This window comes from Panthera onca, chromosome A2, assembly GCF_046562875.1.
Source record: "Panthera onca isolate mPanOnc1 chromosome A2, mPanOnc1 haplotype 2, whole genome shotgun sequence".
Lineage (NCBI taxonomy): Eukaryota > Metazoa > Chordata > Mammalia > Carnivora > Felidae > Panthera > Panthera onca.
The window spans coordinates 145,416,188-145,429,810 of NC_138340.1; the positions used below are offsets into that span (position 1 = coordinate 145,416,188).

At 38.0% G+C, this 13,623-nt stretch overlaps 1 protein-coding gene across 2 annotated transcripts in view; it reads left to right on the forward strand.

Annotated features, from left to right (window-relative positions):
- Positions 1-10,008, forward strand: part of STRIP2 (striatin interacting protein 2) — a 46,602-nt gene extending 36,594 nt beyond the window's left edge. For both annotated transcript variants that reach the window (XM_060633113.3, XM_060633111.3), the window contains 3 exons: positions 4,860-4,964; positions 6,053-6,257; positions 9,697-10,008. In XM_060633113.3, coding sequence (XP_060489096.1) covers positions 4,860-4,964; positions 6,053-6,257; positions 9,697-9,947 — 561 coding nt within the window. In that variant the 3' untranslated portion in view covers positions 9,948-10,008. The remainder of the gene's footprint in view (positions 1-4,859; positions 4,965-6,052; positions 6,258-9,696) is intronic.
- The last annotated feature ends 3,615 nt before the right edge of the window (positions 10,009-13,623 follow it).

Here is a 13,623-nt window from a genome sequence, read left to right on the forward strand (position 1 = left end):
GCTTGGCTCAGTCAGCTGGGCTAAGATGGATCTTGAGAACAGAATCTTTGTAGTGCCTTAGAGATGCTATGAAAGTGTAGGATGTGATCCCTGAACTGAATTTTTAGACCTCAGGTGTATGTAAATAAAAATTTTTAGTTGTTTTTGGTTTTAATTCCAGTGTAATTAATATACAGTATTGCATTAATTTCAGGTGTACAATATAGTGATTTAGTAATTCTACGCATTACTGTGTTAATCATGATAAGTGTACTCTTAATCTCCATCATCTATTTCACCCATTTCCCCCACCACCTCCCCTCTGGTAACTTTCCGTTTGTTCTCTATAATTAAGAGTCTCTTAGTTTGTCTTTCTCTTTTTTCCTTTGCTCATTCATTTTGTTTCTTAAATTCCACTTGTGAGTGAAATCATATGGTATTTGTCTTTCTCTAATTTATTTCACTTAGCATTATACTGTCTAACTCCATCCATGTTGTTTCAAATGGCAAGATTTCATTCTTTTTTATGGCTGAAAAATAATCCACTGTGTGTATATATATACATATATACATATATACACATATATATATATACACACACACATATATATATATACACATATATATATATACACACACACATATATATATATACACATATATATATATACACACACATATATATATACACATATATATATATACACACACATATATATATATACACATATATATATATACACACACATATATATACACACACACATATATATATATACACACACACACACACACACACATATATATATATATATATATATATATATATATATACCCCATCTTCTTTATCCATTTATCTATGGATGGACACTTGTGCTGCTTCTGTATCTTGGCTATTGTAAGTAATGCTTCAGTAAACATAGGGGTGCATGTATCCCTTTGAATTAGTGTTTTTGTATTTTGGGGGTAAATACCACGTAGTATGATTACTGGATCATAGGGTAGTTCTGTTTCTAACTTTTTGAGGAACCAGTTTGCATTCTTACCAACAATGTAAGAGAGTTCCTTTTTCTACACATCCTTGCCAACATTTGTTGTTTCTTATGTTTTTTGTTTTGGCCATTCTGACAGGTATGAGGTGATCTCTCATTTTAGTTTTGATTTACATTTCCCTGATGATAAGTGATATTGAGCATCTTTTCATGTGTCTGTTGCCAGCTATATGTCTTCTTTGGAGAAATGTCTGTTCACGTCTTTAGCCCATTTTTTAATTGTATTATTTGTCTTTTGGGGGTTGAGTTGTATCAGTTCTTTATATATTTGGGATACTAGCCCTTTATCAGATACGTCATTTGCAAATATCTTCTCCCATTCCATAGGTTGCCTTTTAGTTTTGTTGATCGTTTTCTTCGCTGTGCAGAAGTTTTTTATTTTAATGTAGTCCCATTAGTTTATTTTTGCTTCTGTTGCTCTTGCCTCAGAAGACAGATCTTGAAAAATAGTGCTACCGCCAATGTCAGAGAAATTACTGCCTGTCCTCTCTTCTAGGATTCTTATGGTTTCAGGTCTCACATGTAGGTCTTTTATCCATTTTGAGCCTATTTTTCTGTATGGTAAAAGAAAGTGGTCCAGTTTTATTTTTTTGCCTGTAGCTGTCCAGTTTTCCCAGCACCATTTGTTGAAGAAACTTTTTCTCAATGTATATTCTTTCCTCCTTTGTCAAAAATTAATTGACCAAAAAAAAAAAAATTAATTGACCATTTAATTGTGGATTTATTTCTGGATTTTCTATTCTGTTCTATTGATCTGTGTGTTTTTGTGCCAGTACCATACTGTTTTGATGACTACCACTTTGTAATATAACTTGAAGTCTGGAATTGTGATACCTCCAGTTTTTTCTCTTTCAAGATTGCTTTGCTATTCAGGGTCTTCTGCGGTTCCATACAAATTTTAGGATTGTTTGTTCTAGTCCTGTGAAAAATGCTGTTGGTGTTTGGTTGGGGATTGCATTACATCTGTAGATTGCTTTGGGTAGTATGCCCATTTTAATAATACTTTTTTGTTTTCAATCCATGAGCATGGAATGCCTTTCCATTTCTTTGGTCCTCTTTGGTTTCTTTCATCAGTGTTTTATAGTTCTCACAGTACAGGTCTTTCACTTCTTTGATTAGGTTTATTCCTAGGCATTTTATTATTTTGGGTACAATTCTAAGTGGAATTATTTTTGTAAACATGCTTATGCTACCGAAACATGGGCAAATGTTTTCTTTTTTAACTTTCGCTGGTAGAAGGTGAGTTAAGGTCTTGCTTTGGATAGTGTGAAGTATCAGAAACAAGAGAATATGACCAAGTGCTGCTGTTCACAATATATATCTCCCCACAAAAGTATACATCTTAATCAATATGCTGAGTCCTGCCCTCCCCCAAAAAAGAGAAAGAAGATGATTTTCCTTGAGTGAACATAAATAAATAAAAAATCCCTCACGTCTGGCAAATCTGAAAAGACACCCATGGAACTAAAGGTCTGCTGGAAAATTATTGTCTGTTAGGTTGGAACAAGGCAGAAGGCTTGAGCAGGGCTTCATGTAGAGCCTGCTGCTGCAAACAGACACCAAGCCTGGGAGCGGCTGTCCTGAGAGAGCCTTTGACTAGCATGTGTTCTTTCAGTGCCCACTTCAGGCAACATCTGGTGATGCAGGAAGTGGGGCTAGTTTTAGTCAGTGGGGAAGTATTATCAGAAAGAAAAGAGCAAGGCCCTGGGCAGATGAGACTATCTTCAGGAGGGAACTGAGATGTCTTTCCTGGGACTCTTGAGAGTGAGCTTTGAGGAAAAGGCAGCCACGATCAGCTTACTTTCATTTAAAACTTCACTTTTGAGCCAAGTGGAGAAAGTCAGAGTAAATCACAGGGTTATTGAATGATCAGAGGTGAAAGAATCTTTTTTTTTTTTTTAATGTTTTTATTTACTTGAGAGACAGAGCATGAGCAGGGGAGGGGCAGAGAGAGAGGGAGACACAAAATCTGAAGCAGGCTTCAGGCTCTGAGCTGTCAGCACAGAGCCTGATGCGGGGCTTGAACCACGAACTGTGAGATCATGACCTGAGCCGAAGTCGGATGCTTAACCGACTGAGTCACCCAGGCGCCCCAGAGGTGAAAGAATCTTAAAGATGATCTAGTTCAGCCTCTTACAAGAAGCAGGGAAATGATTTATCTACAGTCATACAGCCAAGGCCAAAGCCATAATCCAGGTGTCCTAGTGTGTCTATTCCAATGCTGCTTCTACAAGGCCACTCCCCTACTCCCATACTTTTGTTTTATTTTGTTTTAACATGAGCTCTATGTCCAATGTGCGACTTGAACTCAGACCCCAAGATCAAGAGTCACATGCTCTACCAACTGAGCCAGTCAAGCACCCCCCATATTATATTTTGAGGTGCTAAGGAATGCAAGGCTTTTTATGCTAGCATATTAGAAATCAAGATAAAGGAAGCTCACAGTGGAGATATACTTAGTCTCTCCCATATGTTCTCTGTTTCCCTTGCTTCTTTAAAAAAATAAATAAATAAACATTTAAGAGTCCATTCCTCTGTTAGCCACACAAGATGGAACATCTGTAGAACCTATCTGTTTTGGGCAAGCTGACTAGCTGATGCACTAGAATGGAAACTCCCATAGAAGTTTCTCTTAGAAGGAAACAGATGGTTCTCCAGGGACTAGTTCGAAACACAATATTGAACATTTACTACAGAAAAGAGAACATTATTTTTAAATAATATTTCTAAAAAGTTTCTATGAAGCTTTTTGACCCTTAGTCTTATTTATTAGAATCTAGTATTAGATTCTAATACTCTCAAAGTTCCTGGAGGTTTGTTCCGCATTGGATGTATGCCTGTCTTGCTTGCTTCAGATTAATTTGGGAAAGCAGCAGAGGATAATTTTCCATTCTTCAGACAACAGCTCACTTCTACACATCATCTCCTACTCCTACTTTCTCCTATCAATTCGTAGACATGAATAATTTCCAAGATGTTAGTTTGGCCACCATGCATACTCATTGATTTATATAACTTCTGACACCAGTATATTTACAGTCCCCAAATCCAGAAGCACTCTTATTTTTGTCCCTGAAAGATGTTTCTGTGAGTAGATACCTGTTTCTAATCTGACATCCATCTGTTATCTCTGGTTGGGTGCTCACAAGCTATCAATAAACATGTTAAGAGAAACACCTGGTTAGAATTAACCATCTGCCATTTTTGCTTCCGTGCTGGAGAATCAAGCTATTTACTGCAATGGGGTTTGATAAAGGAGGGTGGGGTGATTAAAGAAATTCAATCATAATGAATATCAGATCCATCCAAAAATAGTTTGAAATCTACCAGAATAGGGGCGCCTGGCTGGTTCAGTTAATGGAGCATGTGACTCTTGATATTGGCATCATGAGTTCTAACCCCGTGTTGGGCAGAGAGCCTACTTAAAAAAAGAGAAAGAGAGAAAGAAATCTACCAGAATAAGTCCTAGCAGTTACAAATACAGCTTATATAAGTGCAAAGTATATGGAGGTAAAATTCTATCATCTCTTTTCTGATTCTAAAACAAAGTTACACAAGAAGGCTTGCTTGAGTGAAGTTCCTATGTTCGTGTATCCTCTTTCTAACCAATTCTTGCTCTAGGTACAGTCTTCCAGGATTGGCAGCCGTGTGTTTTCAGATGAAGGGTATTTCATGCTTTGAGGCCTTAGTGTGTGAAGAGCAGAATGATGAGGAGGTAGCATTTCATAAGGAAGGCCTCACCTAAACTGACCAACTGTGACTTCCAGGTTTCTGTGGGAATGAAAGCCTTGTAGGTGTTGACATAATGGGGGGTGTGCCTTATTACAGGAAGCTGGAGACAACAACCAGTTCTGCTGGAGGAACCTCTTTTCCTGCATCAACCTTCTGAGGCTGCTCAATAAACTGACCAAATGGAAGCATTCCAGAACCATGGTGAGTGGGGCTTCAGATCATGGAGGTGTCTATCTGACTGAATTTTTTAAATTGTAAATATTTATGGACTTCCTGCTTTGTGAAATCTGTAGATAGGCACTAAATGCCACATAAGGTGAACACCTCCTAATTCTGGGCACTTATTCTATATGAGATAATTATTCACCAGTCTGTTTCTTTATAAGGAGCTGAATATGGACCCTCCCCCAGAGCAGCTCTGGTTGGAAAGTTAGCATTGTTATTTGGATTATAATCACACATCCCAAATGATGCAAGTCTTAAGATTATTCATTGCAGCATGAATTATGAAAGATTGGAAATGACCTAAAGCTTATTAACACAGGACCAACTGGTTAAACAATGTTGGTACATCCTTATAATAAAATATTATATAACCATTAAAAAGAATGAGGCAGGAAAAAAGAACGAGACAATTCTACACTGATGTGTAATAATTTTCAAGATATATTGTTAAATAAAAAGCAAGGTATGGAACAATATGACAGGTTATGTAGCTAGCTGTTGTTTTTGTTAATAAAAATAATATATGTGTACAAAGAATTATGTATCCAGAAGATTCTTGAGAAATTGTAACAGTAGAAATGGGACGTGTGGCTGACAGAATTATTTTGCTCTTTATATCATGTACTTTGAATATTAGAAACTTTGAACTGTGACATATAAATGGAGTGATTCCTCTATATTCTTAAAGACTAAATGTAAAGAGAACCTGGACCATAGATTCCCAAAAGCTCCCTGGAGTATTGAGGCCAGCAGGCTTGGCTTAATTTGTGAGTTGGGGCGCCTGGGTGGCTCAGATGGTTAAATGTCCGACTTCGGCTCAGGGCATGATCTCGCAGTTCATGGGTTTGAGCCCCACATCAAGGTCTGTGCTGACAGCTTAGAGCCTGGAGCCTGCTTCAGATTCTGTGTCTCCCTCTCTGCTCTTTCCCCACTCATGCTCTGTCTCTCTCTCTCCATCCCAAAAATAAACATTAAAAAAAAAGGATTGTCTGTGAGTTGGAGTTCCAAGAAACTTGAGATCCTTATCTGCCTCTCTTCACTCCCACCCTTCTTTAAATTGGTAGATGCTGGTGGTATTCAAATCAGCTCCAATCTTAAAGCGGGCCCTCAAGGTCAAACAGGCCATGCTGCAACTTTATGTTCTGAAGCTGCTAAAAATACAGACCAAGTACTTGGGGCGCCAGTGGAGAAAAAGCAACATGAAAACCATGTCAGCCATCTACCAGAAAGTACGCCACCGCATGAATGATGACTGGGCTTATGGGAATGGTGAGTATTCTTAGAGCTTTTGACCTCCAGGAGTTGCCCAGAGTTTAAACAAAACTAAACAAATGTGTATCTGTACTCTTTTGGTATGAATTGTTACGTATTTTGGATGAGAAAATATGTGATTATAGTCAGGGGCTGATACAACAAACTTTAAGGTACTGCCCCAAATAGCATGTACCCTGGTCCCATATTAACTATAAAAATCCATATTATAGGGGTGTCTGGCTGGGTCAGTCAGTAGAGCATGCAACTAGTGATCTTGGGGTTATGAGTTCAAGCCCCATGTTGGGGGTAGAGTTTACTTTTAAAAATTCCATCTTATGAAACAAGTAAATTAAGAGATAATTACCCCTTTTTAAAACATTCCTTTAAATGACAGGTTTCTCCAAAAGATTTCTAAAATTAAAATAACCTTTTATTATTAAAAAGCAGTTAGAGTGACACCTGGCTGGCTTAGTCGGGAGAGCATGCAACTCTTGATTTCAGAGTTGTAGGTGTGAGCCCCATGTTGAATGTAGAGAGTACTTAAATAAATAAACTTTTTTTAAAAAACAGTTTGACCACACTGAGATACCACCTCACGCTGGTCAGAGTGGCTAAATGAACAAATCAGGAGACTATAGATGCTGGAGAGGATGTGGAGAAATGGGAACCCTCTTGCACTGTTGGTGGGAATGCAAACTGGTACAGCTGCTCTGGAAAACGGTGTGGAGGTTCCTCAAAAAATTAAAGCTACCCTATGACCCAGTAATAGCACTGCTAGGAATTTGCCCAAGGGGTATAGGAGTGCTGATGCATAGGGGCACTTGTACCCCAATGTTTATAGCAGTACTTTCAACAATAGCCAAATTATGGAAAGAGCCTAAATGTCCATCAACTGATGAATGGATAAAGACGATGTGGTTTATATATACAATGGAATACTACTTGGCAATGAGAAAGAATGAAATCTGGCCATTTGTAGCAACGTGGATGGAACTGGAGAGTGTTATGCTAAGAGAAATAAGTCAGGCAGAGAAAGACAGATACCATATGTTTTCACTCATGTGGATCCTGAGAAACTCAACAGAAGACCAGGGGGTAGGGGAAGGGGGTTAGAAAAGTTACAGAGAGGGAAGGAGGCAAAACATAAGAGACTGTTAAATACTGAGATCAAACTGAGGGTTGATGGGGAGTGGGGGAGAGGGGAAAGTGGGCGATGGGCATTGAGGGCACCTGTTGGGATGAGCACTGGGTGTTGTATGGAAACCAATTTGACAATAAATTACATACATACATACATACATACATACATACATACATAAATAACAAAAAGCAGTTTGAAAGTACAAGTCAGAAAACTTTACTATATCACAATATTTATGCCCTATTTGTACCACCCAAAGATTGACACTGTTAACATCTTATTAGATATTCTTCCAGGTCTTTTTTTTTTTTTTTACATACACACACACACACACACACACACACACACACACACACACATTTTACTCAAGTGAAAGCAATTTATACATGCTGTTTTATCATCTTTTTTCAGTTAACATTATCTACATCTTTCCATATCAGTATATTTTCATTTTATCCAATAAGTCCAATTTCAGAATTCTTCCTTTGCCCCAAAATATTATTTAAAGTTATTTTTTCCAAGTTATAATTTAACCCAGGGCCACAAATTCCATCTGGTTGTTCTATCTTTTTATTTGTTAAATTTAGCTGTGTTTTGTTTTCAGGGTTTTTTTCCCATAATGCTGACTAATTGAAGAACTAGGCCAGTTGTCCTGCAGAATATCCACCTTCTGGTTTTATTTCTTGCTTCTTTGTGTCATCATTTACCTTATCTATCTGTCTCTGGTATCATCTGTAAACTGAAAGTTAGGTCTGAAGTTTCAATGGATTCAGTTTAAAGCTTTTAAGCCATAATATATTCTAGGTAACATTGGGAACTGCATATTCTCTCATGTTAGGAGACAGTATAACATCTGGTTTACTATCAAGATAAGATAGATTGACTAGAGTTTGGAAGAATTTATTTTGGAGAGCTTTTTCATTCTATTGACATTCGCTGTAGTGGGATTTGACCATTATTTGCCTAATTGTATTTAAGAGTTTTTGGTAAGATGACTATGACTTATATTTGCTGAGATTTGTAACCTGTCTGAATTTTAGAGAATGCTGCAGTAAAGAACCCAGAGAACTAAGGGAAATATATGATTAGTGGATAACAAGCCAGGATACAACTTCTATGAGACATAAAACACAATTAACTATTTAAATTTTTGTAGATTTTTAAAACACGAAAATGTTTTATCCTGCAAATGCCATGTCTGTTGTTGCTGCCATCACGAGCCCAAACCCAATCTGTACTTCCTTTAAAGATAAACCATTAAGGGATGCCTGGCTGGCTCAGTCAGTAGAGTGTGCAACTCTTGATCTTGAGGTTGTGTAAGTTCAAGCCCTACATTGGGTTTAGAGATTACTTAAAAAATAAAATCTTAAAAAAAAGAAAAAAGATAAGCCATTGAATGTGGGACATAAGAGATCTGAAAAAGATGTATCTCTAGCCCTGAAATAAGTGTCTGAGTGGGATAAATAAAGATAGCAGATTATCTGTTTTCTATTTTTATCTTCATGGAAGCTTTCACCTCATAATTTTAACAGAAGCTGGCACATACATTTATCATATGCTGGCAGAGGTCGCAGGGAATCAGTAAAGTCTTCAATAATTGGTCCATTCTGATTCTCCTTGTTGTACCCCTTTCCTGCCTCTTTCCATTCCTTGAGAGCTGGTGATTCCGTTCAAATGGGAAACTCTCATCCCCCTAGGAAAGCTCCGTAAAAGGAACTGAATTGCTATTTTGGAAAATATAATACATATAACTGATAAGAAAGTAAAATAATGAAAAGGAAGTACAGTTAAAAAAAAAAAAAAGTCCACCTCTCTCAGGGGCCTTATTTCCCTCTCAGTGGTAATCACTGTTACCAGTTTCTAGACTCTCCTTCCAAAGATAGTCTCTGCATGTACAAGAGTATTTTTTATTTTATTTTATTTTATTTTATTTTAATTTTTTAATGTTTATTTTATTTTTGAGAGAAAGAGACAGAGCATGAGTGGAGGAGGAGCAGAGAGAGAGGGAGACACAGAATCCTAACCAGGCTCCAGGCTCTGAGCTGCCAGCGCAGGGCTCGAACCCACAAACCATGAGATCATGACCTGAGCTGAAGTTGGACGCTTAACCGACTGAACCACCCAGGCGCCCCCCAAGAGTATTTTTTAAACCAAAGTGGCAGAATGTTATATACTTACTTTGTACAATGCCTGCCCCCCATAAAGGAAATTCTGAGCAGTTTCATTGTTCTTATTCCATAGACCATGCTCTGTGATAAGAGAAGCAGTGTCCTGAGTTGCATACATGTTTTTCTTCCTCTCTTCCTAACACAGACATCGATGCCAGGCCATGGGACTTCCAAGCAGAAGAATGCACTTTGAGGGCCAACATTGAGGCTTTTAACAGCCGCCGGTATGACAAACCCCAGGACTCTGAATTTTCACCTGTGGATAACTGCTTGCAGAGTGTGCTGGGGCAGAGGTTGGATCTGCCTGAGGATTTCCACTATTCATATGAGCTCTGGCTGGAGAGAGAGGTGTTTTCACAGCCCATCTGTTGGGAGGAGCTGCTCCAGAATCACTGACTGAGCTCTTAAAAAGCATATGATAGATGGGGGTTGGCTCCAATAAATGGTGCTCTGCCTACCCTGCCCATTTGGCCTTTGTTTCCAGCCCTGGGAGTGTTTGTCTAGGGGAGAGCTGGCCTAGCCCAAGGACATCCAGTGTAGTGCAGGGCCATTCTAGGGGCTTTGGGCCTGGAGATAGTGCAAGGGTAGGATCCTGAGTCACAACAAATTGGTCAACCTGCCCTGGGGTGAGTTGGGTGCCCAGGTAGCCTTGAAAATCTGCTGGATCAGTCCTGGACAGGCTCTTTTGTGGGACCGCTCCCTGCTTTAGTGTTGCCTAGAACCAGCCTAGCGTTTGCTGGCCCCAAGAATGAGAATAAGTTTATTATGGTATTTGACTCATGATATTCATCATAGGTAATGGGAGGTGCAAGTCATGAAATAGGGAGAACATTTCCTTCTTGCTCACGCTGGATTCCAAGGACTTATGAGAGGTTTGGCAAAACCAACTTTGAAATTAAGTCTGTATTTTAAATTTAAAATTTTGACACCTCTTTCTAAAATTATTATCTCAAAGATGATTTTAGAGCACCTGCACCTTCTTTGTGGAGGACGATGATTTACTATTACCTAAGTACTGCATGTTATAGTAAGGCATATTGTGTAAAGTGTTTTTTCTCTACTCCCAAAGAGATCTATGTTGAATCTGGAAATTATCTTTTTGTGTATTCCTGTATAGTGCATGGAGTGCTCTGCCACAGCCAATATGAAATAGGCCTCCTCTTAGGATGTATCATGTTTTTCTGAAACTACTTCAGTCTTCAAATGATGGAGTACACTGTAGAAAATTATCCTTTTCATCCAATTCACTTTTTAAATGACAAGTAACTACAGGAGGTTTTATTTATTGAGATGGCATGTCCATTTGTGCTCGTGATCGATTTATTTTTTAATTGAATAGAATAGCAAGAGCATCACAGCTTACCATTTTTCATCTCCTATGTTGATTAATGATTTTTTTCCCTTTTTACTGCTAGTGGTTCCAAAGTGTCATGTGGAGATTTAGCAATACTGTTTCTATCTAAAAGTATTGCACATTTCTTTGAAAATATAGGGGTTGATGCACCAACCTCTTTAAACTTCTTTTACAGCAAAATCACATACTTCTCAGCAGAAACAAGGTTTTTAGAAAAGCTCCTGATTCAATCAGGATCATTTTATTTCTCTTCTGTCCCCACAGTTATGTTATCTATATTTTCACGCTTTTTTATTTTAAATGCCCTCCCTACTGATACAGACACTACTGAATCTTTTTTATGATAGCACCAGGCCACTTAAATTGCACCGGAGGTCTAGTAAAAATGTGATTATTTACTCTGTCAACCACAGTCTCGTTTGGAAGTCATGATACAGTTACCAATGATATCCAAAGGAACTAAACCAGAATTCTAACCAAAACTTGGATTTCGCCTCTTTGTGCTGTAGGGTAGCAGCTTTCTGTTTTTATGGAAAGGTCATGAAGAATGTTTAAGTAATGGATGACACTTCTTAAAACAATTTGTAAAGTTTACCTAAATAGGACAGCTGTCCTTACTGCAATCAAAATAATTTACTGAGCATATCATATATGAACCTTATTAATCTATTTTAGTGTGGTTCAACTGAAAAGACAATTTTCAAGGAAAGAGCAGTCATCAATCTATTTCTCTTAAAGCCATATAGTATTTAATTTGTGTCAAGAACAAATAAGTTGCCCTTTTAAAAATATGCACATGAATGCTTTCTGAGGCATGTAAGTATGCTAAGCTTTAACATTTCATACTTTTTTTTACAAATCTTCTCTAAGGGAAGATTAATTCTCAGTGCAGATGGAGAAACTGAGACACCAAGAAAAGTGATTAGTTTCCAATCACAACATTTTTTTCGCTGACTTGCTGGGATAGCATTCAGGGTATTGATAGCCAGCCCCATATGTTAAACTGATTTGAATCTTCTAATCTGAGAACCCTTGTGTGTGGTTAGGAATAAATTCAGATTAACTAGCCTCTAATGGTGATTACTGTTACTACTTAGAAGAACATTATTTGAGTGATTTATAGAGGATTTTTATTTGTGAGTATTTCAGTAAAGTTGTGTTAATTGTTGTTAACATTGTTTATCTACTAAAGCACTTTAATAAAAAGAAATTGAACTGGAGTTAAAAATTGGTCTTTAATTCTTCAAGACAAAAGAACCTTAAATGGATATAAGAAAGGAATAATACATAAAGAGGATGAACATATAAAATCTTGTGTAGTATTCCCTGGGGGTAGACTAATACAAACAACTGCAAAATCTCAGTGACTTATGACAGACCCTTATTTCTTGTTCCTGGGTCTAGGGATCAGCTGCAGCTCTGCTTGACTCTTCTCATCCTGGCAGGAAGCTGGCATGGAATAGCTCCTACCTGGGAGTACTATTCTCATGCTAAAGGGCAGGAGCAAGCACCAAACCATACTATGCAAGGACCTGGAGGGTGCCTAAAGCTTGTGCTTGGATGTGGCATAAGTCAAGTTGCTTACATTCCACTGGCAAAAAACAATTCACATGGACAAGCCTAACATTGGGCCAGAGAAGTATATTCTACCTACAAGAAGGCAGTTGCAACCAGACATATGGGTAGATAGTCACAGCAGCTTCTCAGTGGGCTCTTGAGATCGGTGGTAGGGCTTTCTTAGAGATTCTTGAGAATTTCAACAGCGTTCCAGTGAGCATTTGAAACCACCCATTTCAGTGCTTTATGCTGATATTTTCAGTTGTGACTTTCTTGACGTTTTGTGTCCGTAGTTCCCCCCGTTCTTCCACCTACCAATAATCTTTGTTATATAAAGACAGTTCTCTAAATGAGTGTTTTGATGGTTTCTGTTTCTCCCACTTGTAGTTGTGGTGAGTTTCAATTCTTTCCTCGAGGCCTTAAAATGACCCACATTTACGATAAAACTAGCTGAGACTAAAAATGCAGCTATGGTTCTGGAACAAAACTGACGTTCATACAACAGTCAGACTCATGACCTTCATCTCATCAATACTATTAATTTTTTAAAATTTATTTTGAGAGAGAGAGAGAGCGTGCACAAGCGCACAAGTCGGGGAGGGGCAGAGAGAGCCTGGCTCTACACTGTCAGTGTGGAACGCAGTGCATGGCTTGAACCCATGAACCATGAGATCATGACCTGAGCTGAACCAAGAGTTGAACGCTTAACAGCTGGCCCACCCAGGTGCCCCTCAATGCTATTATTGATGAGATGAGTAACCACCTTAACATTCAGGCCAGGTCAAGTATGAATTTTGCAACACTTTGGCGCTCTGAGAAGCTAGGTGCTAAGTGTGTTTAGGGTGATTTGCAGAGGCAAAGAAAGTCCTGTCACTGTTCCAGAAACACTGGGCATGGCCAATTAATATCTGCTCTACCTTTAATTCCAAGCCAAACTTTTCTGTAATGGTATGATAAAATGTTTTGTGTAATAAAAATGTTTTGCGAAATATTATGGAATTTATAAACAACTTGTATGAAAATTCCAGTAGGTTTTAGAGCAGCTACTACTCTTCTTACATGTATTTAATACTAATACATATTTTATAATGCATATTTTATATGATGCTTTTTAACATGAGAGACCTCAAAAATACATTTTAGAGTAAAAATGTCTACAGC